The following is a 27,563-nucleotide window of genomic DNA, read 5'->3' on the forward strand; positions in this document are numbered from 1 at the left end:
TGCTAGCGCTACACAACGTTAACATTCCTACACAGCGGAACGAATGAAGTGAGTGTTTATGCCTTTGTCCAGGCTTTGAACTTAAAACAGAGTACAGGCTGAAATTCCCGTGTTGGCCATGGGGCAGTGTAGTATAACTTCCTCAAAGACGGTCTTGGTCTTTCTGAACCTCATATTTTGGGTAAGGTTGTCCTTTTCTTTTGTTGTTGTTCGGAGTTTGTTGTGCGTCACGGCGTAGCATCTGGCGAACTAGCCAGGCTAGCTCGCTACTTTGTTTACAGTCATGCTCAAAGGGGGTGCCAATATTTTTAGCATGACTGTATTGTCTGTCATATACATTTGTCTGAAAAGAAATCTGGCATTTACAAATAATTTTGGTAATCCTAATTGTCTTTAGGAAAAGTTTAGTCTGATTTCATGTTAGACAGTCTAAGAAAAAAAAAAAAAAGCATAATGTATATTTTTATAGACGGCATGAGTGGGAACCTTGTGGGTAGTTTAGCTGTTATGCTAGCTGCCTTGATAGCTCAGCAGCAGACCTTTGTTTAACCGAGGCGCCATTAGTTTGAGAATAATATAGTTTAGCAGAACAACTTCTAGCAAACGTGTTGTGTTTTCGGAATTTTAAATACGTTGGTCTACATCCGGGGTGGAAAACAAGCAAACATAATCAAAACATATGACACACCGGCTGTAAATCGTTTGAACGCGAAAGCAAACAAAAATAATATAGTTTGAGGTTAAAATGCAGTGTTTGCAATCAGCTGCTCTTGGAAACGTGCAATGTTAAAGATGAAAACTCAGTGCAGGTGTCCTGAGGACGCAACTCCGTCGTAAAAGTCATAATTATAGTTCATGTACGCATCAAAATACACGTAGGTCATAAATATGAAACAGTCAACTGGAAAAACAGTACGTAGTCGCATGACCACGTATTTGTGGGTCGTTCGTAACTTGCGTAACCTCTGCAGGATCCTAATTATCCTGCAATGTCGGGACTGTCGTAAAGCGTGGAGCGATGTGCCGAGCAAAAACTACGCCTTTGCAAATGTAATGCATTGCAATATGCTTAGTACGTCTGCAAAGTATGCCTATTTTCTGAATTGAAGAAGTTCTAAATACAAAAATAAAATTTAAAAAACACATCCGGGTATGCTCCGATGTTACCCAGGTTTTTCTTAAAGTTGTCGGAAGCAGACAACGTCACTGCTTTCCCCACACATTTTTAGTTATAAATGTTGAACGCGTTCAATATTTAGGATGATCAGCCCCAACCCGTTTCCACTCTTAACACACATCAGACCTAAGGATAATCTTCCAGGATAATATTTTAAGACATAACATAGTCTGACATTTGACGTCCTTGTTTGGAAAGGGGCAAAATCAATACAAAAACAGCCCAATTGTCATTATTTGTGTACCGGGCCTTATAATCCTGGTGTAATTCAAACAGTGTCATCATAAGGAACATGGACAGGGAGGTTGTGTGTATTTTTGCATTTTATGGAGCCGGAATCCTGTCCAGAATGACGTCTTTTATGATGTCAACAACATACACTCAGTGAACACAAAAGGATGTCAGTCTTTATAACACAGGTGTCAAACTGGTGGCCCGGGGGCCAGATCCGGTCCGCAACGTAATTTTCTGTGGCCCGCGAAAGCAACTCTTGTTTCGACTTCATGCTTCTTGTGGAAATACCAAAATTTGTGTATTTACTTGTATAATGTTCACATATTGCAAGCATTTTATGTTACCAATCTCCTTTTTTAAATAAATGTAATAATGTTATTTTTTTTTTATTGGCTTCTGATTTTAAAACTAGTTCTCCATCAATTTGTTGTGTATATGTCATTATATGAGACAATGTTTTATATGGGTTCACAGTCATAACGGCCCTCCGAGGGAAGCCATAACTACAATGTGGCCCGCCGGGGTGTCAAAATGAGTTTGACACCCCTACTTTATAAGATATTAATGGTGAGTAAGGACTCACAATGTCAGAGAGGTATTATAGTCCTAAGGCCTGGTACACACAAAAGGATTTTTTTTAATCTTAAGAAAATGTTTATGTTCTACAGACCCCATGCATCAAGATAAAAAAACAAAACAGTCATTTACAGTGGTGTGAAAAACCGTTTGCCCCCTTCCGGATTCCTTATGTTAACCATCGTCAAACAAATATTAGTCAAAGAGAACACAAGTTAACACAAAACGCTGTTTTTAAATGAAGGTTTTTATTATTAAGGGAGAACAAAAAAAATGAAAATTTCCCCTTATAATGGGGGGGGGGCTTAATAATAGCAACCATTTAAAAACTGCAGTTGTTGATTATGTGTGCTGTATTTGACTAATATTTCAATTTTTTTGATGATGGGAAACGTTTAAGTGTGACAAACAGGCAAAGAAAAAAAATCAGGAAGGGAGCAAAGACTTTCACACTACTGTAACAGTTTTGATCATACTGAGTGTGGTGTGTTCCGATAATCTAAACACAGCACAGACACGACACACACAAAGATTCTGTTCCACCACCGATCTAGAATCTCGTATTCCAAAACATTTTGCAAATTAGCCCCACTGTTACATCACATTGGGGCGGAAGTGCATAACAGTTTGCTCACAGAAATATTATCAAAGATAGGCAGATAACAAAAGATTTACTTGGTTGTTTAATTTCACGCTTTATGGGCGGACCCTGGGCAGACACCCCAGATACTGAACTATTTGTATACCATAATATGCCTTAATATCTCAGTGGTTCTATGATACGAGTGGGATAAAAGGAAGGTTTTATGTATTGCTCACCGACAGGCGGCTGCTGGTATCCTCTGCTACGCCGGAGCATACGTGTTCATCACGTACGATGACTACGATCACTTCTTCGAAGATGTGTACACGCTGGTCCCCGCTGTCGTCATCATCGCGGCTGGAGCGCTCCTCTTCATCATCGGCCTCATCGGATGCTGTGCCACCGTGAGAGAGAGCCACTGCGGACTCAGGACGGTCAGTACACACCACTGTGACACATAAAACTACTGCTAGGAATATACTACAAAAAGCAGCAATTCAGTTCTTATGCCTGGATCAGACTACAAGACAAATTTGGTCTTTCACGATTGCACTATCTCAGACTACTGGCATCAAATCTTGCCGTATGTCGGCCAGACAGTGGCAACACTAGACGACATGTATTCCGATACCACCGCATCTCGTATTTTATGATCACTGGACTTGATCTTGTCAAATCAAACACTGTCGGAGATGCAGAACCACAGAACGGGTCACCGGTCAATGCGACCGGATACACTCATTACCATGGCGAAGACAACAACAATGCGCCGCGCCTATGTATTGTGTGGGGGGGAGGGGAACAAAATGAGGAAAAACGTGTGGCGGTCAACACCGGTGATCGGGAGAGGATGTTCATTCAAGGATTGCTAGAGGTATGTTCACATACTTTTAATACAATAGGGCTCGCAAGAAGGCAACAAAACTTTATGTAGCCTAGCAAGCTAGTGCTAGCACTAATGGTTATACCTAAACAAGCCGCTGTTCTGTCGACTCATGCTCTAACCATGCGCTTTGGTAAACATTGATTTGTGTGCGTTAATAAATGATGACAACGGCTTGCAAGTTGTTGTTGCGTTCAATTTCTTTTGAATTAAATAGCGTTCCATTTAAAAGCAATGTTTCTTAGGCCTGCCGCACATTGTGCGATACGATCAAAGCCGATTGGACCGGACCATCGCATAAAAGTGAGAGTTGTCGGCTCACCCCCACACATTGAGTGATTGAATATATGGACGCCATGAACAGCGAGCCTGTAAAGTGGAATTTATAAAGAGAGTGGAAGGTCTCAACTGATTTAGTGGCAAAAAAAATGGCATCCTCCATTATTTGGAGGTATTTTGGATTTTAAAAAAAAGAAGAGTTTCTAAACCAGGCGGCACGGTGGGCGACTGGTTAGCGCCTCTACCTCACAGTTCTGAGGACCGGGGTTAAAATCCCGGTCCCTCCAGTGTGGGTTTTCTCCGGGCATTCCGGTTTCCTCCCACATCCCAAAAACATGCAGGGTAGGTTAATTGACGACTCTAAATTGCCCGTAGGTGTGAATGTGAATGTGAGTGGTTGTTTGTTTGTGTGCCTTGCGATTGGATGGCAACCAGTTCAGGGTGTACCCGGCCTCTCGCCCGAAGATAGCTGGGATAGGCTCCAGCACGCCCGCGACCCTAGTGAGAATAAGCAGAACGGAAGATGAATGAATGAATGAGTTTCTAAACCAGAGCGAGCTGTGCGCAGTGCAGGTCGTGTTCACTTAGCAAAAATTGTGACAAATACGGAGTATGTATGTATGTAGCATGTGTGTTTGTGTTTTACAAGTTCAATTTAGTTATATATATTAACGTTCCCAGATATTATTCATTAATCCAGCTAGATTAATATGACCCTTGTATAAAGATGTTGATACACCTGTCACATGACGACACATGAACCCACGTGCTTTGTAGTTTTTCTGCATAGCAACATATAGGCTTCGCAGACTCATGTTTTCTAGCACTTGAATGTTAATTGTTCATTTTGTTTGAACTGAAGTTCTGAACAGTATTCATGGTCAAATGTGCTGATGAGTCAATAAATTTGTTTATAAAGTTATGTTTGGTTTCTTCATCATTCTGGGACTGTATTTACTATGGTGACTAAGGCAGACAGTGTGACCCAAGTACTGGATATTTTATACCGAGGGAGAAAAACAGAGCAGGATTGACTGGGAGTAAAAATAAAAAACAAAGGGGTGGAGATGGTGGAGGGAAAATATATATATTTTTTAAATGTTTATTATACAGGGTCTCTTTGTCATGGACTTTGACATACATGCGTAGATGTGTATATAAAATTGCTTGAAATCTCAACATGGGCCAATAATTGTCACTCCTTCTTCAATTTTGACATATTTGACATGCACTATATTGCTAAAAGTATTCCCTCACCTGCCTCGACTCACATGAATTTAAGTGACATCCCATTTCAAATCCATAGGGTTCACAATGACGCCAGCCCACCTTTTGCAGCTTCAACTCTTCTGGGAAGGCTCCCCACAAGGTTTAGGAGTGTGTTTATGGGAATTTTTGACCATTCTTCCAGAAACGCATTTGTGAGGTCACACAGTGATGTTGGAAGAGGAGGCCTGGCTCTCAGTCTCCGCTCTTAATTCATCCCAAAGGTGTTCTATCAGGTCGAGGTCAGGACTCTCATCCATGTCTTTGTGGACCTCGCTTTGTGCACTGGTGCAAAGGCATGTTAGAAATGGAAGAACTGTTCCCACAAAGTTGGGATCTTGGAATTGTCCAAAATATTGGCTCCACAGTACCAGTGAAAGGAACTTTGAAGGATTCATCATACCAAGATCTTTTGGCCAACTAATTTCTGCCAACTTTGTGAGAACAGTTTGTGGATGGCCCCTTCCGGTTCCAACATGACTGGGCACCAATGCACAAACCAAGGTTCATAAAGAGATGGATGACAGGCTTTGGTGTGGATGAACCTGACTGGCCTGCACAGAGTCCTGATACCAACCTGATAGAACACCTATGGGATGAATTAGAGTGCAGACTGAGAGCCAGGCCTCCTCATACATCATCACTGTGTGACCTCACAAATGCGCTTCTGGAGAATGGTCAACAATTCCCTACACACACTCCTGAACCTCGTGGAAAGCCTTTTCAGAAGAGTTCAAGCTGTTATAGCTGTAAAAAGGTGGACCAATGTTTATCTTGCAATAAAGTGCATATATTTATGATTAAACTGTAATTTAGCAACTTCTCCACTCGGCAGCGCACTCTATCAATGCATTTTTTGTTTTTATTTTTTTTTAGCGCTTATCCTCATTAGGGTGGTGGGTGAGCGAGAGCCTATCCAAGCTGTCTTTGGGCGAGAGGCAGGGTACGCCGTAGACCTGGTCACCAGCCAATCGAACATATAGACAGACAACCATTCAATTTCACATTCACAATTATGGACAATTTAGAGTCTTCAAAGAGTCTAGCATTCATGTTTTTGCAATATGAAGAGAAAACCTACCCAGGCACGGAGAACACGCTAACTCCACACAGGACTGAGCTGTTAACCCAGAGCATCAGATTTGTGAGCTAGAACTTCTAGTTTCTGTTTTACTTATTTGTTGACCTTTTCTCTGCAGTTTGTCATCATTCTGCTGCTGGTTTTCATGACCGAAGTGGCTGTTGTGGTTCTCGGATATATTTACAGAGCAAAGGTGGGGGGTTGTGTTTGTTTCATTTGTTATGTATAACCCAGCAAGGAACATTTAAGTCACATTTCTTTACCATTGCCAGGTTGAAGATGACGTGAATGGTTCCATCCAGAAAGTATACGACGAGTACAACGGCACCAACAGCAACGCGCAAAGTCGCGCCATTGACTACCTTCAGAGACAGGTCAGGAAGCACAACAAAATGATGAGAACACGAGTTCACTTGTCACTCTCAGTGCTCAGATGTTTTTGTTCTTGCAGCTCCAGTGCTGCGGCATCCACAATTATTCCGACTGGCAGTACACACGCTGGTTTGAAGCATCCAAGAACAACAGTGTGCCCGTTAGCTGTTGTAACACAAAAGTTGGTGGACTCTGCACAGGGTCTCTCGCTCGTCCTGAAGAACTCTACCAAGAAGTAAAAATATACATATACTTTGTTGTTTTAATACTAAATCAAGCTTTCTTTGTCTGGATCTTAAAATGTGTATTGTTTGTGTGTCTAGGGCTGTGAGGCTCTGGTTGTGAAGAGGTTAAAGGAAATTATGATGTATGTCATCTGGACTGCACTGACTTTTGCTGGCATCCAGGTATGTTATTTTATCCCACTAGAATATACTGGATTTGTCCACTGCATCAGCTGCATTTTGTGTGTGTGTGTGTGTGTGTGTGTGTTTGTGCTAAACTAGGCCACGTTTTATTTGTAATAATGTATTTCCTCTAATAGACGCCATGTTTCAATTGATTCCATGTTGTGTCGCCCACTTGAACAAATGGTGGTGCTACTCATTTTCTTTAGGATGACTGATATCACCATTTGCCATGTGGCATCTGAAAAACAGATTTTCATGATGGACGTTGAAGAGAAAAAAGTGTTGGTGTACATTGTGTTCAACATTGATTCAAAAATGGGAGGACACATTAATACGTACGTTCAAACTTTGTATGTAAACACTTGTGGCTATATATGAGGAAAAGAGGTAGGATTGGGAACGATAAACTGACCAGATATCCGTTCGTTAAGGCAAGAGATGCGTGTCGGTAGCAGACTCCATAATCGATATAAAATCCGCCAGGAATCCTGAGATACATTGGTTGTAGGGCTGTGGACTGGATATCACGAGGCTAGGAATCGGTTGCCTGAGGCTTTACAGTTTTCATCTCTTTAAACAAGCGCAAGACCTTAGTAATTCTATGCTTGCAACCAAAAACAGCAGGGCACTAGTGACACTACTAGTTTAACTACAATTCTCCGTAGTGTCACTATTTCAACATCAAATAGTTTTGCAGTAGTTAAGATACTTTCGTGGTCACAGTTATAGCAAAGTAGCATTCACAAACACGACGTTTCCCCTGGTAGTAGAAAAGTAGTAGTGCAACGTCACGTTACGTACCTTATCTCAAGTCCGCCGTTGACACCGGGGCCAGGAGAAAAATGTGCACCGCAGATTGTAAACATGCAGACAGTATGACAAAGGTGGGTACATCTAGGCAATTTCCATGGGCTACATACCTTGAAGCACATTCAGTCCACTTATACAGTACATTCCAGCTTTGGTACATTGTGACCCCAAAAATAAACTACTGAGAGGATACACAGCCAGGTATGTCCCAAAGCTAACACAACAATCGCCAGTCAAGCTAAGCTACTCATCACGACTTAAAGTTTGAAAAAAATCAGTCAGCACTCAACAATTAGTTCTATAGTTCACCCATCCATCCATTTTCCTCCTCTTATCCGAGGTCGGGTCGCAGGGGTAGCAGCTTAAGCAGGGAACCCCAGACTTTCATCTCCCCAGCCACTTTGTCCAGCTCTTCCGGGGAGATCCGAGGCGTTCCTAGGGCAGCCAAGAGTGTCCTGGGTCGTCCCCGGGGCCTCCTCCCTGTGGGATAATGCCCGGAACACCTCACCAGGGAGGCGTCCGGGAGGCATCCTAACCAGAAGCCCGAGCCACCTCATCTGGCTCCTCTCGATGCAGAGGAGCAGCGGCTCGAATCTGAGCCCCTCCCCAATGACCGAGCTTCTCACTCTATCCCTAAGGGAGAGCCCAGAGACTAGGGTTGGGCATCGAGAATTGAGAACCGATTGGAACTGGGACTAACATTCCGGTGCCTCTGGAATCGTTCAAATTTAAAAATTTCGGTTTCCAGTTTCGATGCCTAGTCCGCCGACCCTGAAGAAGAAGTGGTGAAAATCAACGAAGAACATTGAGATAAAACTTCACATAAAAGTTGTCTCACAGTATCACAAACAGTAACCTTGTGCCTCATCAGTGGGTAAGGAAAGGAATTAACATTTTATAGCATTTGCTTCCAGCCATTAAAAATAAATAAATAAATAAAATCACCGGTGCCGTCTGAAGTTACTTTCCGTGCCAAAATGCTGAGTTCCAGTACGTAACCTTCAAAATACAAGGCGACAAGCTTAAAACAGGAAGTCGAGTTAAAACTTGCACATATAAACCATTTGACGTGATAAACGATTTTAACAATGCTATATTTAACTTTTAGCTGAAACATTAATTAATAAATATTAAGTCAATTGGGTTAGTTCCACACACATTGCCTTTTAGTTCATAGGTTTGATTTTTGACACTGGTTATCAAGAACCCCGAGTCAAATGTTAATTTTAGTCTGTGCTGCTGGCTGCTAAGAAAATGGATCTTCATAATTTGGACACCCTTGATTTAAACCATGCAAACATTTTTGACCCAGCCCCCTAAAATAATTGGAATCGAGAATTGTTTGGAACTGTAATAGAAATAAGGAATCTGGACCGGAATCACTCAATTTTCAAACGATGCCCAACTCTACCGGAGACCCTGCGGAGGAAATGTCCACAATGTTGTTCTTTCGGTCACGCCCAAAAGCTCGTGACCTTAGGTGAGGGTAGGAACATAGATCGACTGGTTAACCGAGAGGTTTGCCTTCCGCCTCAGCTCCTTCTTCACCATGACAGACCGAGTATACAGACATACTGACTGACGTACAGAGTCCGCATCACTGCGGACGCTGCACCGATCCGCCTGTCGATCTCCCGCTCCAGTCTTCCCTCACACGTGAACAAAACCCCAAGCTACTTGAATTCCTCCATATGGGGCAGGATTCCCTTTGTGACCCAAAGAGGGTACTCCATCCTTTTCCGACTAAGGGCTATGGCCTCAGCTTTGGAGGTGCTGATTTTCATCCCAGTAGCTTCACACTCAGCTGCAAACCGTTCCAGTGAGAGTTGGAGATCCGAAGTCATCAGAACCACATCATCTGCAAAAAGCAGCAACGTGAAGCTGACGTCATCAAACCGGACTCCTTCAACACCCAGGCTGCGCCTAGAAATTCTGTCCATAAACGTAATGAACAGAATCTGTGACAATGGGTGGAGTCCAACTCTCACTGAAAACGAATCCGACTTACTGACGGCAGCACGGACCAAACTCTGACACCGGTCGTACAGGCACCGAACAGCCCGCATCAGGGAGTCCGGTACCCCATACTCCCGGAGCACCCCACACAGGATTCCCCGAGGGGCACGGTCAAACGCCTTGACAATGACCCAAGACACACTGCCAACACAACAAAGGACTTCATTGGGGGAAAAAGTGTTACTAATATGTCTACAGTACATTCTAAAATGACCCAAAACTTACCATCTACTTTATTAGGTACACTTGCATAATCCAAAGGTAGTTTTTGTCCGGCGCTTGTATTTAGATTACATTGTGCAGATGCACCTAATAAAATATCTAGTGAGTGTATAGTGTATGTCATAGTGAAGGGATTTATTAAAATATGCAATACAAATACTCTTCTTCTCTGCCCTCTCCCATACCAGATTCTGGGGATGTTGTCGGCGTGCGTCGTGCTGTGTCGCAGAAGAAATGATCCCGCCTACCAGCTCCTCATCACAGGAGGCACCTACGCTTAAGTCTTTACCCGCTCAGACTCATTGCTGAATCCAATAGCACACTAACCTTAAGACACTGAAGCTGCATGCTTTTCCCCCCTGCAAAGCTGTAGTCCAAATTCTTCCAACGGTTGCTGAGAATGAATGATTGACCTTTGGAAGCAAACCAAACTGTACTGTATGGAGAAAGATGCGCACAGGGTGATTTTCTTTTTCATTTGCACTACGCGTGTCAGACTGTTAGAACATATATGTAAAGATGTAGTGAATTTTAGAACTTGTACTCCTAATATTCTACTCTCTGTTTTTGGTTGAAGGCTATTTTGCGATCCTCATTATCTCCGTACATAAGTGCTTTGCACTAATTGTAGTGTTAGAATTTTAGTCGATTTGTGGTGACTGACTCCTAAGAATGTATGAAGAAGTTGTCAGGGAGTGCAGTGACTGGTTATGGAGTTATTGTTTCAGAAATTCAAGCGAAATTAGTGCAACAAATTATGCCTTAGACTTTCACAGGAGGACAGCTGGCATTTTTACAACAAAGGTTGGGATACTTTGCATTAGGAAGGCCTTGCTAGATTAAAGATATTTTGAACATGGTATTTACAAATTTAATACATGTAAGAAATAAACACATTATTTGCAAATAATCACTGAGAAGTCATTCTAGTTCCTTTGTGTGCTTGTCCAAACTCATTCTTTGGCAAGGTAAGAGCCTGGAACCAGCCCTGTTTGGCCATACCGCTGCACCATCCACCAGCCATCTTCACCCTGATCTATGACAAGCACAGCATCCCCAGCAGACATGGACAGCTCGTCCTGTCTCTAAAGAAAGATAAACAAACTTCAACAATCTTTTTTTTTTTTGTCAACCAATGGAACAATTCAGCGAAGGTAGGGCCAAGAACAGACCTGGGCCACGTACTCGTATACTGCCTTGTACTGCACGCTCTGTCGGGACCTGTGAATCCCAGGGATGTCGGTATAAACGTCTTCATATGTTTCCCCTGTGGAGTTACACAGTCGTCTAGTCAATTAAATAACTAAATGAAATAACTAAATGTGCTGCCCGTTCAGGAAAGGTGAGCAATATGTTTTCTAAGAACATGGGCAGAAATTGTCATCACAAGAAGAGAAGTAGGAAATGTCCCACTTGGACCTTGCGACATACGCCATCCAATCCAAAATACAGTCATCCCTTGCCAAATTTCGGTTCACTTTTTGCAGTCTCAATCTATTGCAAATCATACATATCTAATTTTATATCGTGGATTTATTGCTACATTGCATGATTTTGTGGTGATAGTTTTTCCACAGAAATATGACTGAGACTTAAGTAGCGATATGTATGAGCTAGGAAGAAAGATAAGACAATGTCCAAAGTTTGGTATCATTTCATACTAAAAAAAAAAAAAAAAAGTTCATTAAGTCCACTGCAAAGCAGAACTGGCTTACACAACTACATGGGTAAACATCGTAAGCTAATTTAATATAGTCTACCACTGCTAGTTAGAACAAATTGTGAACCCTCCACAGGTGGTCAAGGATAGACAGCTGCCGGTGAGCTTTAAATCGCTTTAAGAAAAAATTGTAACAAAATAAAACGTAACAAGCACATTCATACATTAGCTGCATCTGCTACAACTGACACCCTCGGACTCAAAAGCGCAGACTGGCTAACCTGAGCTAAAAACAGCTAGCTGCACTTTCATTTGCTAAGGCACACGTATCACTCACCGGGCCTCGCCTTTTAACGCTACACACATCAAAGTCACAGATACTACAGTGTAGAACGTGAGGATGGTGACCCCAAGTAGACGGAAATAATACCAGCACCTCACATGCATATTCTGTATTGGTATTATGCATAAGGCTTTAAAAAATACATATAAATAATGAAATAACTATATGGTTGCTTCTTTAGTGGATTTTCCACAATAAACAAGGACTAGTGCAAACAAAAAACCTGGCTGAAAATCAAACCGTCAATCACTTAGCATTAGTCGATTTTGAGGAAACCTAGTACTGTAATCCCCCCTCTATTTGGAGTTTGTTATTGGTGAATTCACCTAACTGTGTGTGTGTGTGTGTGTTTTTTTTGGGGGGGGGGTGGGTTAATGTATCTATTATTCCCGATATTTTTGGTGCTTTCTCTATAATCCTCTAAGATGCCACAAGATTTCCAAATAGGAATTGTCTCATATAAGAATGTTGAAGTGATACATCTAGATTAAGAGACAAGCTTTCTATGTTGGGGAGGAGCTAAATTCAACCTGGGTTGTTCGTGAAAGTTAGGAGAGTCTTAGTAGCATATGAAGTAGATGTGCCCGTCAGGTGCATTTTTTTCGAAATCAAATCATCTGTAAGCCTTTTACATTAATGGTTAATGTGAGGTGAGTTTGTAATATTTGTGTTTTGAGATAATAGTTTGTGGTATATTTATGGTTTAAATTATGAATGTAAGCTAATATAAACATTTTTATGGGGCGTCAATTATTCGGGGGACAGCCTTGTTCACTTATTTTTACATATGACCAAATTCACACAGTGAAAATACAGCAACATATTGCCACACCATTTTCCATGCTTCTGATGAATGCAAAACGAGTAAATACGGATACATTTATTAGGTATTTTATTTGAGGTTTTACATAATCATGATTTCCAGCTTCTGCAGCAGCCCAATAGAGGCTGCTAACAGTCTCTAATGGGCTTTTCTGCTTTAGTTCTAAAGCAGAATACACACAACGATTTTGACAGACTCTACATATGACGAGGAAAAAAATCAAAGGTGTGCTTGCTACTCTTATAGTGTGTGGCAGCGTGGTTTGCACAGGTCATCCAGATTGCAAGAAAATACAAATAGTAACGATGAAACGAGGTTAACTGTTACCTTACTTAGTAACTCCAATGGTGTTGCAAACTCTTTGTCATTAAAAAAAGGTTTCTTGACACACCTCACACCACAGGATGATCTGTTCGAGACATCCGATAATTGGGCCTTTACTGATTTATCGGAAGTAGATGGGGGAACCATTAATCGTCAACTAATTGATTCTCAAATTAATCGATCATTTTTGCAAATCGATTAATCGTTTAGAGCGCTTGTTTAACTTTAAATTGCCAAAAACCTCGGAATTTCATCCTCAACAGTAATTATTACCTATTATATTTATTATAATAATAAAGCAGACTGATTATCTTTGTTTCATCAAAATAAAACATTTGCAAACATTTTACTTTGGAAAACAATTAACAGTTTTGCCTATTTTCTGACATTACGGACCAAACCAGTAACTTAATCATATTCAATTTATGTTTGTGCATTTTCTGTACTGACAATTTGGAACAATGTCCATTTTTGAATCAAGGGATGGAAATGTTCAGTTTTTTTTAATCTGGTTTATCGAAAAAATAATCGATTATTAAAATAATCATTAGTTGCAATCCTAATTGGAAGAGAGAGAAAAATAATTAATTAGTCCCGATTACCGAAGTGTTTACCTTGCTTTATGATGTACTTTGGTGATATCGTCTCAGTTTTCGCACACAGTTCCAAAGGGAATTGAAATGTCTATTTTTCAGATTTCAATAGAACTCAGTACTTGCACGTTACCTGTACTTTGTGCACCTAGATCTTTATGAATGCTCATACTGGAGCCAGCCAAAGAGCTCCCTTGAAGGAGATTTGAAAACCTACAAAAGGGAACAACACAATTTAACCACTGCCATCGGTTGTGTGATTGTGAATCCAATGTGTTATTCAGACTTTTTCATGACTCCGCCAACGAGCCCCGTGCTTCCATTTCTGACCTCTGCAGCGTCCCTCTCGTAGTAGTTTTGGTATTCAATGGGTGCTATATAAGAGAGAAAGAATAAATGAAGTATACCCTGATCCACACAATGAGCGTATGTGTGAGATAACATGAAAATATTCTCCCGGATCATATTCAAATCAAGAGGGATGCCTACCGGGACGCCTGGAGCCGGTGCCTTTAATCCCCACAAAGCAGTTCATGTCTGCGATGATGTCGCACTTCTCCAGTATTTTCCGCACACCCTCGTAACACTGAAAACAGCAGCAATTATAAGTATGAGTCAGTTTTCAAACATTACTCTAGATGTGTGATGGCTCACTTCGTCGGCCTTCACGCACTGCATGGACAAATGATTACAGTGCAGCCACAAACCGTTCCTTAGGGCCTTCAGACGCTCGGCTTCCTGCTGCTGAAACATCTGCAAGACGACATTATTGGGAAATTAACTTTTACAACACTGCGCATAGGAAATTTTGTACAACGACCGTGTCCAGTGTTGCCGCAATCCGCAGTTTTCCCTCACTGGAGCACCATGTAAAACTCAACCCTGGTTCATATTATAATGTATAACCTCTAATCGACCTTACATTTAAAAAGAACGCTTTGTGCCAACATAGGAAGTTTGCAGATTAGTGAGTCACTTTATTGTCTTATCATAGGAAGTGTTGCACATCCTCATTGAGAAAACAAGCGGGTAAATGGGTATTGCGGCTTGTGATTTAAGGTTGTACTCTTTATAATGGATTGTACATTCGTCTCTTGATAAAGGCACCGTGACCATGTTGAATGTCACGAGTTACCTCACACGTGTTGCTGTGTGTTGATTCCCACTCTTGACGGATCTTGTCCAGCTGCTCAATGTTGGATTTGTACTGTCTCTCTATTGGTATTAGAACACACTGATCATTATAAAATAAAGCACACAATTCTAAAACTCTGAATTTGCATTCCTCACAGTGACTACATAGAATAGTGGTTATTTTATGTCACAACGGCACCGACTTATAGAATAGATGAAGTTGTGACATCCTCAATAAAAGAGAAGTAAGTGCAGCACAATCACTCCTCACCGGCCTCCTCTGCAGTTTCCCTGCACTGTTTGGATTTGTTGCTCAGCTGGGGAAAAAAATCGGTCATTTTGGGTGCATCTAGTGGAACAAATACACTTATCTCTAAACCTCATCATATACTCATATATATATATATATATATGATTAATCAATACAATGTTACCTTCTCTATCTGTTTGGGTGTGGCTGTGGAAGAGTTGCTCATCTTGTCCGCCGATTGCTCAGCCTCGTCTGCCTCCCTGCAGCGTTGCTCGTAGTGTCTTTCAGACTGGGGCAGGACACAGAGACATGTGAAACGACAACAATCACAAATACTTGAACTGCATGAAAATCAACGAAGTGAGATTTTAAAACAGCACTCTTTCATGGGATTAATATGCAAATCCACATTTGCACAGATACATCGGATAGATCGAGTGGGCTCAGGAAATTATCCAGTTCCACTTGATTTTTTTTCCCCTTCTTTCCCAAGCTCAAGGGGTCATCAAAGGGACCCGTTTTGTGGACGACATCAAGATGGCTGTGATGACAGAGTTGTGAAGGGTCCCGAAAAAAATCCTTCAAGAAGTGCATGAAAGCGTAGCAGAGGAGGCTGGGAAAGTGAGTTAGTCTCCAAGGGGATTACTCGAAGGGGAATTTGAAATGTCTTCTGTCCTGGGACTTTTCTGACACACCTTGCATAACGAACATACCAAGCCAACCATGTAATGAAAAGGCATTCTTTGTGCACACTTAAATATACGAAGCATTTTAACGAAAAGTGATCAGGTCAATCACCTTCTCACTGACTCAAATATTGACTTCCTCTGCCTATCTGAGACATGGCTCCATGAATCTTCGCCCTCAGCAATACTATCTGTACCTGGTTATAAAATGTTTAGAAACGACAGACAGGGTTCTAAGGGAGGAGGTGTTATGATTTATGCCAAGGACACTTTTAATTGTAATGAAATACATGTTACAGATGAGAATGGATTAGAATTTCTTGGACTAACTGTTTCTTTGTCACAGCAAATGTCTTTTATTCTTGTAGTTATTTATAGGCCTCCCTCATCAAATGCCGCTTTCTATGAAAAGCTGGAAATGTTACTGAAACAACTCAATCTTGCAAAAGAGGTGATAATAATGGGTGACCTAAATGTCAATTGGGAAGTTAACAAAGTTAGGAAAACATTGAAAAGGGTTATGGATGATATGGATATGACTCAGGTTATTAATGGCCCTACGAGAATTACAAACTCCACCCGAACTCAGATTGATCTAGCCTTTACTAATAGGCCAGAAAGGATCTTGAAGCCATACAATATGCTCACAGGATTGTCTGATCACAATCTTATAATGGTTTCAAGAAAATTAAATAAAAAGCGCTTCAAACCCTTGGCCACCACTGAATCCAATAGGATACCAAAACATGAACAACAAAATTTCCAAGATTCCATCCAAGAAGTAAACTGGGATGTATTACTCGCTGGTAAAAATTTACACAAAATACAAGAAATTATTATACAATTTACACGGCTAATTAAACTAAAAGCTAGAAAGAATGGCCTGCCTTGGTTAAACACATTTATTCTGAAACTGATGAAAGAACGCGATCATTCCTTGAAGTTGTCGGTCAAATCAGGATACAATAGACAGCACTTTATCTCACTGAGAAATAGGGTAGTGAAAGAAATAAGAAAATCTAAAGCTGACTTTTTCATTACTGCTCTGAATAGTGCGAAGGGAAATTCAAAAATAACCTGGAATTATATTAAAAAACTATTGGGTGTTACACAAAATAACAAAACAAAACTAATGCAAATTCAATTAAATGGAAACATCCTGACGGAACCTCAAGTGATGGCTGATGCTTTTAACAACTACTTCATTGAATCTGTGTCAGAAATCTCTTCTAAGTTTGCAGTAAAACAAATGAAGGAATACCCTGCATTGTCTACAACGCAGTTCTTTACTATTACAAATATTACTGAGACCAAAGTTATCGATTTAATTCATTCACTCAAACCACCTAAGGCAAAGGATGTTTTTGGAATGGACACGAGCATGCTCAAAGATCTAGGTTCAACTCTTGCTCCTCCTATTGCCTCAATCATTAATCTTTCAATTTCATCTGGTCACTTTCCAAAGGCCTGGAAATCTGCTATTGTTACCCCTGTCTTTAAATCCGGTGACTCAACTTCTCTGAATAACTACCGACCTATAAGCATTCTTCCGGCCATTTCCAAAGTTGCAGAAAAATGGGTGTCAGAGCAGATTGTCCATTATTGAATCAGCAGCTCCCCCTCTCTCCACGCCATGCAGTTTGGTTTCAGATCCAAGCATTCCACTGAAATGGCTACATGCCTCTTCATTGAGAAAATAAAATCTTCTCTCGACAAGGGTGGAGTTGTAGGGGCGGTGTTCTTGGACCTCAGGAAAGCTTTTGATACAGTAAATCACTCTGTTCTTCTTACCAAGCTCTCAAAATTTAACTTCTCTCGCAAAGCTGTGAGCTGGATTGAATCATATCTGCATGACCGAACACAATCTGTATCAGTTAACAACTGCAGATCAGAGTCTCTTAGGCTAACCTCTGGAGTCCCTCAGGGATCAATATTGGGCCCCCTTTTATTTAGTCTTTATATCAACGATTTGCCCACTGTTTGCTCTGAAGCAGAGTGCGTAATGTATGCAGACGACACAGTTTTCTTTGCTCATGGTCGCTCCAAAGATACTGTTGCTGCTAAACTCACTAATACAATGTCCTGTGTCACAACTTGGTTGCAGGAGTGCTGTCTACAGCTAAACGTTTCTAAAACTGTAGGCATGTATTTCACTAAAACAAATAGAGTATCACCTGACCCCGACATACTTGTTACTGGAGAAAAAATGCAAATTGTCAGCCAATACAAATATCTTGGGTTAATAATAGATTCACAGCTTTCCTTTAAAGGCCATATTGACAAATTGTGTAAAAATATCAAATGAAACCTCGCAAATTTTCGTGCAATTCGGAATGAAATGTCAACTGAAGCTGCAAAAATTTACCTGCATTCGATGATTCTTAGTCACTTTAACTATTGCATAACCAGTTGGTCCCAGGCTGGTCAGAATGCAAAAAAAACCATTGGAAGTTTTGTACAAACAAGTAATTAAAGTGATGGATAAAAAACCAAGGCACTATCATCACTGTGCAATTTAAAAAAAATACAGTCTTTTAAACTGGGACCGTCTTCACATATTTGCAGATTTAAATTTGATTTATAAAGTACTGCATGATTTGGCCCCAGCTCCTCTGGCTGAGTTCATCAGCCAAAGAAACAGCTCTGAGCGTGTCACTCGAGGCTCTGTCAGAGGTGACTGTCTCATTCCTCTGCGCAGGAGCACTTTCAGTAAGTCAGCCTGGTCAGTGAGGAGCGCTGGTGAGTGGAACTCAGTACCTGAGGAGGTTCAACTGCTTACAACATACAAGGCCTTCACAAAAAAACTGAAAATGTGGCTAGTTAACACCTATAGCTGCCAACACTAAAAGACAAGTATGTTATGTTGTCTTTTTGTTATGATAAAAAAAACTATGGTTTTATTCTCTCTTAATAGTATAGTTTGATTATGTATCCTGTATTATATTGTCTTGTAGATGTATTTTACTGCTTTTTTACATCATGGCCAGGGGACTACAGATGAAAACTAGCCTTCTGGCTAATTCTGGCTTTTTTAACCATGTGTACTTCATGTGTTTTATGAAATTGCATTGTCCCCTTTCAAAAATAAACTGATAAACTAAAACCAACCATACAACCTAATAAACAAACTAATGAACCGGCCAACCATTCAACTAACCGTAAACTAAACCAATCATACACCAACCATGCCATCTATTCAATCAACCATGAAACACTCGGTATAGCTGATCAACCTACGTTCTTTGTGAACCACAACCAACCTAAAATGAACAACCAGTCAACCAACCGACCCATCAACTAACCAATACCATTCACCATCACATCAGTGTTACCACCATGTAGGGTGAGCTCTATCTGCATTCAATCTTCGTTTTCTTAGTGCACTAGACTCAAGTGTAACTTCAACTTCAAATCAACTTTTCTATTAATCAAGACGCGTTGCGCTTACATCCATCGTTTTCTTGTAAAAGGAGACTTTGCTCTTTTGGACCTTCTCCATGACGAATTCAAGCTGAAGAGGAAGGACAGGCAGATGTCAATGACAAAATACAAAGCATTTCTTTAAAAGTTCTTTTAAAAAAAAAAAAAAGATGTACCTTTTTTCTCTGATCTTTCTGCTTCTCTCTGAACTGCTCGATCTTTTTCGCCTCCTCCTTTAAGAGGCCAGACAGCTGGATGTGCAAGTTGCCTATCATTTCCATTTCTGAAAAAACACAAAGCATAGGAGGCTTGAAGCATCGATGCTTTAAAAAAATAAAATAAAATAAACTAATATACAGTGGTCATGCTGCATTGAAACTGACTCAAGAGTTTTTCAAGATACGAGCTGTCATTCGGACAATTTATTGCTTTGACTTGCAACCGCAAACTTGAGATGCAAGCAATGTATGGTGGCAGTAAAGTCAACTCACATTAAAAAAAAAAAAAAAAAAAAAAAAAGCAGCAGTTTGGCAAATAGCGAACAATTCTTTTTAAAAAAAAAAGAGGCTTCAAGCTGTTTAATGCCACAGTTGAAGTTTACTAACAAATGAAACAAAACAAAGACAATTACACATTTGCCCCCACTAGCTTAACGCTAACACATAACAGAAAACGCCATTGATGGACAAACACTTAGCGTCAATAGTAGTGGTCTTAAAATCCTTAAAGCAACAGATATTTGAAAACAAAAGATAATATTACAATACTCACAGGCATATATTCTTTATCGTCCGAGAAAAACCACAAATATTACAACATCTTACCGAGTCACAACAGTTGTGAAACTATTCTTCTTCGTTAGTGTCTGCGTGATTGTATTAGACTGGCCAAGGTGGGCACACCGAAAAGGAGCAGCACAATGAATTGAACTCAAGCATGATGCACAAACTCTCAAACTCACAAATTCTATAGTCTATTTAAGTATGTTATTACTTTTTGTTTTTAAAAAGTACTATATTATAGAGTGGTATTTTAATCATTAAAACACATTACACATTTTTTTTTTTTGGGGGGTGGTGGAACAGATTAATTGCATTTCTATTGATTTCAATGAGTAAAGAGACGAGTGTCTCAAGACATCATTGTATGTTGTTCTTACCTGTTTTCATTTCATCAATGGAGGTTCTCAGTGTGCTGTGGAAACAAACGCATGCTTAGAGGATGTGACGTCGTCAATGTCTTGACACATTCTTTGCAGGGCAAACCCACGCACACCCACCAGATCTCATAGAAACCCCCAACCTTGCGTGAGATGGCGATCAGTTCTTTGCCATATTTCTCCTCGGCGGATGCCCTGTAAGAAGACAGAACGACAACAATGCAGAGTGACATCGTTGACTTTCACAGCATTGCACACGGCCACAAATTAACAAGTCCACCTCATTTTTAACAGCTCCTCCATGTCTTTGCACGTCCGCCGACCATCGTTCAGTCTCTGGATGATAGCCTCATATCCAGCATTACTAATGAAGTTCCCTCCCTGGAACATCATAGACAACATTATAAGCATCCGCTTTCAGTTTGCTAATGCATTATTTTTTCCACTTCTGAGGTGGTGTCTTATAGTTTTTGTTACTTTGCACGACTTTATGGAAAGTAAAATGTCAGAAATAGGGTACAGTGGGAGCCTACACTCATGTGGGGCCTAATTATATGAATCCAAAGTAAGTTTTTGTACATTTTCCAAGATAAAACAGGTGCAGGTATGTTGCCAAGCTGCAAAAAAATGATTAACTCATAGTTACTGTCTGTGGATGTCACTCAATCCGGAATCTTTGTCTGTGTCCTTTGTCTTTGTCAGGAACCTCAGTGCTGCCGAGTATTTTTTTAATATACAAATACTGAAAACGGAAGACGACGTTGCTGTTCTAAAATACCCAATGATGAAAGATACAACCGAGCAATGATTTGGCAAAAATGTTGGCATTACATGGGTTCTCAACTGTGTGAAAACTTGGTTGTCTTTTTTTTCTTTATACTACATGCCACTGAATTGGTGTCATTTGCTTGTTGTAACTCTCTCAAAATTAACTTTTGAGTCTTTTTTTTTTTTCCTTTTTTCTATCTGATAATACACATTGAACTATTCCCAATGTGTACTGGCCCATCTCAGTCATTGTTTTGCTGTACTGACACTCCTCATTTGAGTAACTAAAAATAACAGGATAATTTTTAGCATAGAATTAGCAAATGCATGAAATAAAGCCACGAGGCATTCATGCTAATAGCATGTTCACATATATGAAAAAAAGTGCATAATAAAAGACAATGAAAAATGTTATTTAGGTAACAGTGAGCTGCAATTTTACCCGCTTCCTCCCCTCCGAGGTGAAATATCATCAAATACACAGAAAGATAAATGAGTAAACTTACTTTTGGTCTTCCCATGGGCTGTAGCATTATGCAACTTCCTCTCAACTATTATTGCAAATTTTTCAGAGGGCATGATGTGTTAAAGTAACAGGAGTGAATGAAAACCCAGGGACACGACTGAATTGTCAATTTAAACAGGTTTTCTTTATTTATTTAAAGTATAGTTAGGTTAAGGAGTAGCACAATTATCCATCCATCAAAATATAACATTTCTCAAGAATTTCAATGATTTCATGGTAATGTTTAATTTTAGCAAGCGAGGACAGGGAATGACCAATGAATTTGCATTTGTCAGGTGAATTTTACTTTTGCAAGGGTTGTGATTACATGTGCGGTGCATTGAAAATATTAGCCTCTTTTTGACAATGTAATCACCATGATGAAAATGTATTTTTCATTCATCACATGGATGGCAAAGAACAGAAATCAGCAGGGCAGTAACAATTTTTCAGTTTTAAACCCCGTAAATGTAAAAGAAACAAATGATGTCGTCTTAACGAATAATACAAAATTGAACCAACTCCTGCACTTTCTTCAATTAGATGTACTAACATAGTAATAAAATGCCGTTCAACGATACCTCCCAGAATTTAACAATTTCTTTGGACATTTGTTAGTCGTACATATACATAGACCTGCATAATAGAGAGAACTAAGACCTTAGTTCTTCAGTTTTCCATTACAGGTAGTGGAATTCTCTTTTTAGTGTGTTTTGTACGCTCCTGCTGTTAAAATAAACAGTGCAGAGTGTATCATTAACATTAATATAAAACTTTAGTGACTAATTAAATGTAGTCCTCAACAGTCAACTTGATCCTCGAACCGAACAGAATGTGTGTGTATATTTTATACACCCCCATATATATTTATATACACACATATACAATCATGGCACAAGCTTACCCAAAAGGCATCCTTAAATTCTAACTCCATCCTGAGTGGCTCTCCTGTGGAGAAGCCTTTCACCTTTTTAATGCCCCTCCGAATGCCAGCGGGTTTGCCAGGCAGGCGGCTGCTCGACACAAGTGAAACGGTCCAGGAAACGAGCTGTCACACAGCGCCTGGCTCGTTTGTTTGAAAAGAGGAAGAGTGTCAGTGAGCAACTAAGACAAGTAGACTGTCACTTCGCTTTCTGACACGCCTACGGTAGTCATTGCCGGTGAGCATTGTCTTTGTTTAGAAAGTCCCTCAGCAGTGTTGTCTTGCTGCGTTACAATGACATTAACACTGCTTAAAGTTAATATGAATTATGCTGGACAAAATAAAGATTGATAGAAATTATAATTCATCATGTGACAAGTGCAGATGTCTGCCGTAGTCCGTCACTTCGCTGTTCATAAAGGTGTCTGGGTTTTTCAAGACTTCAGCCTCCGAGATCCGCCCGTCTTCATCCTGGTCCATCTCCTTAATAAGGTGAAGAGCCTGATGAGAATGAGAATAAATAGACATTGTCATCACGCAACTGTAGACGATACAAATTATCATGTCAAAGTCACGTCTTACTTCTTCCTGAGCAGCGCCGTAGCTGTTGGGCGCGATCCAGCGGAGTTGCTCCTCTCGATTCAACTTACCGTCTTTGTCTTGATCGTAGAGGTCCTTGAATCGCACGGTCTCCTCAACCTCCCACTGTGAAGGTGCGTCCTCTTTAAAAAAACGAGAGGACTTCCAAAGTCAGTACACTTTGGGAGAAAAACTCACAGTATTAAAACACCTTTTCCAAGGTTACATAGGATTTAAAACAATTCCATCACCTTCCAGCTGTGGAAAATGGCATTTATATCAATACGTACACACTATAAATTATTATTTAAACACATACAAAATTCTATGACATCATAAACCGAGTAGAGACAAGATGACCAAAATGTGTCCTACAGTACATTTTATGGATTTTCTTATGCATTCCAATACACAAGAGAATGAAAGCATCATTGCAGTGAGCGGTAATCATCATAGTGTGGATGTTGGTAAATTACAGTTTAATGAAGTCACGTCCCACGACAGCCAATTATTACAAATCCAATGTATCCATTAGGGAGGATATTAAAAGAAAGCACATTTTTTTTGTTGAGGCTGAAAACTATTTGCTGTAAAAGTGAATATTTTTTTGAAATCAAAATGTACTTACCTTCACGTCGAAGGTCACCAATAAATTCCTTCAGATTGATCAATCCATCTTGATCCAAGTCGTAGTCACTCAGCACATCCTCAATGGCAAAATCCTGAAATAGGAGGAAGGAAGGGGCTATGAGAAAGATTCTAAAATGTAGAGTGAATGGATTCTCCATTTTACATTCTTTCGCATCCATTTCCTATAGCCTTTTTCCTCATTAAGGTCACAAGTGAACAAATTTCAAACTTGCAAATTTCAAACTATGCACAATTAAGTCTTCAATGAACCTAACATGCAAGTTTTTGGAATGTGAGAAGAAGCTGGAGTACAGTGATCACACGTTTAACACAGGAGTAATGTTCAAGATCCACCCTTAATAGATGAATTCCGTGCAAGAGAGACCATAGAATTTTCTTTATTCATACATTGGATATAAAAAGTCAACACACCCCTGTTCAAATGCCTGGTTTTTGTAATAAAAAAAATTATGTGGTCGGTCAGACCTGGCCCCTGGCCCTTAAGTTTGACACATGTGGTTCGTGCCTTAAAATACTCCTCCCACATACTGTAATCACATTGAAATGTATTTAAACTCACTTTTTAAAACACATTGTAAATGCATTTCAACCCACCCAAAAAATGTTTTAACAGAAAAATATGCCATATAAGCAGGGCCTCAATAGGTGAACCATATATATATATATACACACACACAGTAGACCCAGACTATTTGCATGGGATAGGGGCCAGACCACGAATAGCAAAAATCTGCGGAAAATGTATGCACATTATAATTGTCCATCCATCCATCCATTTTCTGAGCCGCTCCTCCTCACTAGGGTCGCGGGCGTGCTGGAGCCTATCACATCCGGCTGTGCTATCATCGGGCAGGAGGCAGGGTATACCCTGAACTGGTTGCCAGCCAATCGCAAAGCACATACAAACAAACAACCATTCGCACTCATATTCACACCTACGGGCAATTTAGAGTCTTCAATTAACCTAGCAGAAGACCCACGCAGGCACGGGGAGAACATGCAAACTCCATACAGCCAGGGCCGGGGATTGAACCCCGGTCCTCAGAACTGTGAGGTGGACGCTCTAACCAGTCGACCACCGTGCCGCACATTATTATAATTTTTTTATTAAACTTCGTTTTTTTAAATCACAGATTCAAGGGGTGCCAAACCACGTGTAATGCGGGGGGTCCACTGAATACTATACTGTACCCATACAAACCCGCGCAAGTACGAAGAGTCCAAACTACACACTGATCTTACAGCCATGTAATCCACTTCAGACGGGTGGGTGAAGGCCAGAAACTCGGTCACATTGAGGCCAGGCGTCCCGTCCTGGTCGGCGAAATTGAAGCGCCTCCTCTCTTTCAGGTGGAGCTGATGGGGATAATTGGACGCGTCAGTGTATGAATTCGTGAGGCGTCAGGCTGCTCGGGATGTTGGTGCACCTACGTGTTGCAGAGACTCTTGCTCTGGATCACCCAGAATTGTACTTTCATCCAAACTAAAGAGCTGGTCATGAGCAGCCATGTTATACTCCTCCCACGATACTACACCGTCTTTGTCGGTGTCGAATTCAGCAAAACGCTCCGCTGCGTCATCCAGGGCGTATTTTCTGTAGACATGCTGAATCCATAGCGCAATCTCCTCTATGGAGAAAACAATATCAATTTTGTGTTTACATATACTTCTTTTCCAAGTGATATAGTCAACACAATCTTACCCACGCTAAGGTAATTGTCACCATTTTTGTCAATCTTCTTTACAATTTCCATCATTCTCTTTCTCTGCTCCTCTGGACTTAGTTTCTTTAACTCCTCAGTGTCCTACAAAGGCATCAAATCAGGGCCAACAGTCACAAGGTGATCAAGATAACAAAGACACGACAGGTATGGCGTTTCACAACCTTCTCTCCCAGCAGGACGTTCATGTTATGCTCAGAATTCAGCTGTTGTCCAAAATCATCTTCATGTTTGTGAACGCTTAGTACCGCCACAAACTGAAGGGCCAACAATACCAACATCATCACAGCAGGTGGCGCCATCTCTGGGGAAGTACAGAAATCACTATGAAAACTAAAAGGCAGTAATAGGGTGCTGATTTATCTTCTATTAGCATCTTGGTTTGATATGGATATTATATCAAACCACAGTTCATCCCCATGTATTCGCTAGTCACCTTTCACAAATTTGCCTAATCACTGATTTATTGAAACCGATCCGCAGATTAAAAGCCCTGTGATATAAAACTATTGCTTTGCCGCCATCATGTGGCATCTTGTTGCCAACAAACTAGGTTAAAGTGAGGGAAGGTGCTTCATTTAGTTAGGCCATCGTCTTGTGTAATTTAAAAAAGAATAAAGTGTTTTGCTGGCATCTTGTGGCAACTATAGGCAATTACAAACATTTTTGTGGGGGCATCAACTACTTGCAGATTTTCGCTATTCGCAGCCGTGGAAACACTGTACAGTGTACCTTGATTTAGAAGTTAAATTTGTTCCGTCACGAAGCTCGTAACTCAATTTACTCGTATATGCAATCAATATTACCCGTTGAAATCAATTGCTATGCCATTAATCCCTTCCACAACACATCATTTTTTGTAATGTGTTTTTAATAAAGAAAAATACCACTGTATTGTATGAGAAACAAAACAAATGAGAATGTTGAACTCGTTTAATAGTGTCTTTACGGTATGTTGGGACAAGATGAAAGTCACAATAACTGCGTGTGTGTTACACTAGTCATGCTTATTGAAGCTGACGATTATTTTCCAATATTCCTGGTAATTAACTTGCTTTCGATACTTTACGCTTTCATTTATACTACTACTACTACTACTACTACTACTACTACTACTACTGTCTTCTTCTTTGTATTTTCAGGCAGTCTGGATACCCCGTGGTACCATGCTGCCTCTCATAGGTCAGTCTTGGTACTACACAGATATCGTTGTGCGTACACTAGTGCTGTGTTGCCCAACCTGATCCTCTCGAGTACACCACACAGTGTAACTGCAGTAAGCACGCACTTGCCGTTTTTTTCCGCATAGTGTAGGGTCTCTCACACTTAAAAACAAACAAACAAACGATAAAAAAAAAAACGGTTAAGATGTTATATGTGGATACAGTACCCCGCTTTAACCTGAGTTAGAGTATGTGTGATAAGTGAGAATACGCGAAACGACGTGGAAACATGCAATGGCAGAACCTCAGACGAAAACACTAAACGTATTCGAAATTTGAAATAACGACAAACGAGTCGAATTAGGCAATGCAGAGTTCGTAGAGTGAATAATTTGCAGTTACCGTGAAAAGTTGTCAAATTGTGGTTGGAGTCATCGTAACAGCGACTGAAGACAGTAGAATTTCCGGTTATACGTTTCACAATAAAACAATTGTTTCTCTGCGCTGTATCGGACCAAAAACATTTAGCGATTGGTCAAAGTATGACACGACTCTTTGAACATGGCCGTAAATGACCGGTCGTCTGGCTGTTTGAAACAACAATCCAGGGTAAAACGTGTTTTAAACACATTATAGACTTCGACACATATTCACACGTCGAAGTTGTCGTAGTCACAAACGGACGACTCAAGTCTTTCAAGATGTGTATCACGACGTTCTAATGCTAATGCAACCTCTACGCCAAAACATATACACTCACACTGAAACATTTCCACAAGGACAACGTGATCGAGGAGAAATGTTAAATTAATCGAGCACGACAGCAAAGATGGAGATCACCGTAAGTGTGATGGATTTAATGGCACTCGGGAAACTGGTTGCCAACCAATCGCAGGGGACATACAAACAACTCCAGACAGGCGGGGCCCGGGATAGAATCCCGGTCCTCAGAA

The 27,563-nt window shown here is 40.5% G+C and overlaps 3 protein-coding genes across 6 annotated transcripts; 1 reads left to right on the forward strand and 2 right to left on the reverse strand.

Annotated features, from left to right (window-relative positions):
- Positions 1-10,819, forward strand: tspan3a (tetraspanin 3a). 2 transcript variants are annotated; one of them, XM_061774351.1, is made up of 7 exons: positions 2-181; positions 2,813-3,004; positions 6,198-6,272; positions 6,352-6,453; positions 6,531-6,686; positions 6,775-6,858; positions 10,098-10,819. In XM_061774351.1, exons 1-7 carry the CDS (start codon positions 119-121, stop codon positions 10,188-10,190), a joined length of 765 nt encoding a protein of 254 aa, XP_061630335.1. In that variant the 5' UTR covers positions 2-118; the 3' UTR covers positions 10,191-10,819. The 2 variants fall into 2 exon arrangements, with proteins under 2 accessions (XP_061630336.1, XP_061630335.1); XM_061774352.1 differs by lacking the exon at positions 6,198-6,272 and having other exon boundaries at positions 1-181.
- On the reverse strand, positions 10,767-22,607 carry pstpip1a (proline-serine-threonine phosphatase interacting protein 1a). Of its 3 annotated transcripts, XM_061774344.1 has the most exons (15): positions 22,479-22,607; positions 20,582-20,682; positions 20,422-20,496; positions 20,302-20,336; positions 19,319-19,425; positions 19,171-19,233; positions 15,221-15,325; positions 15,058-15,103; positions 14,788-14,867; positions 14,307-14,405; positions 14,142-14,238; positions 13,939-14,026; positions 13,786-13,865; positions 11,082-11,176; positions 10,767-10,994 (listed from the first exon to the last, which is right to left on the reverse strand). In XM_061774344.1, the coding sequence occupies exons 1-15, from the start codon at positions 22,506-22,508 to the stop codon at positions 10,863-10,865; spliced, it is 1,233 nt and encodes a 410-aa protein (XP_061630328.1). In that variant the 5' UTR covers positions 22,509-22,607; the 3' UTR covers positions 10,767-10,862. The 3 variants fall into 3 exon arrangements, with proteins under 3 accessions (XP_061630328.1, XP_061630329.1, XP_061630330.1); XM_061774345.1 differs by having other exon boundaries at positions 20,445-20,682; positions 22,479-22,526; XM_061774346.1 differs by lacking the exon at positions 22,479-22,607 and having other exon boundaries at positions 20,445-20,496; positions 20,582-20,623.
- On the reverse strand, positions 21,694-27,056 carry rcn2 (reticulocalbin 2). Its single transcript, XM_061774350.1, has 8 exons — positions 27,013-27,056; positions 25,612-25,751; positions 25,429-25,531; positions 25,158-25,354; positions 24,969-25,082; positions 23,704-23,797; positions 23,079-23,218; positions 21,694-22,997 (listed from the first exon to the last, which is right to left on the reverse strand). The coding sequence occupies exons 2-8, from the start codon at positions 25,747-25,749 to the stop codon at positions 22,854-22,856; spliced, it is 930 nt and encodes a 309-aa protein (XP_061630334.1). The 5' UTR covers positions 25,750-25,751; positions 27,013-27,056; the 3' UTR covers positions 21,694-22,853.
- Positions 27,057-27,563: the final 507 nt, after the last annotated feature.

This window comes from Phyllopteryx taeniolatus, chromosome 5, assembly GCF_024500385.1.
Source record: "Phyllopteryx taeniolatus isolate TA_2022b chromosome 5, UOR_Ptae_1.2, whole genome shotgun sequence".
NCBI classification, from domain to species: domain Eukaryota; kingdom Metazoa; phylum Chordata; class Actinopteri; order Syngnathiformes; family Syngnathidae; genus Phyllopteryx; species Phyllopteryx taeniolatus.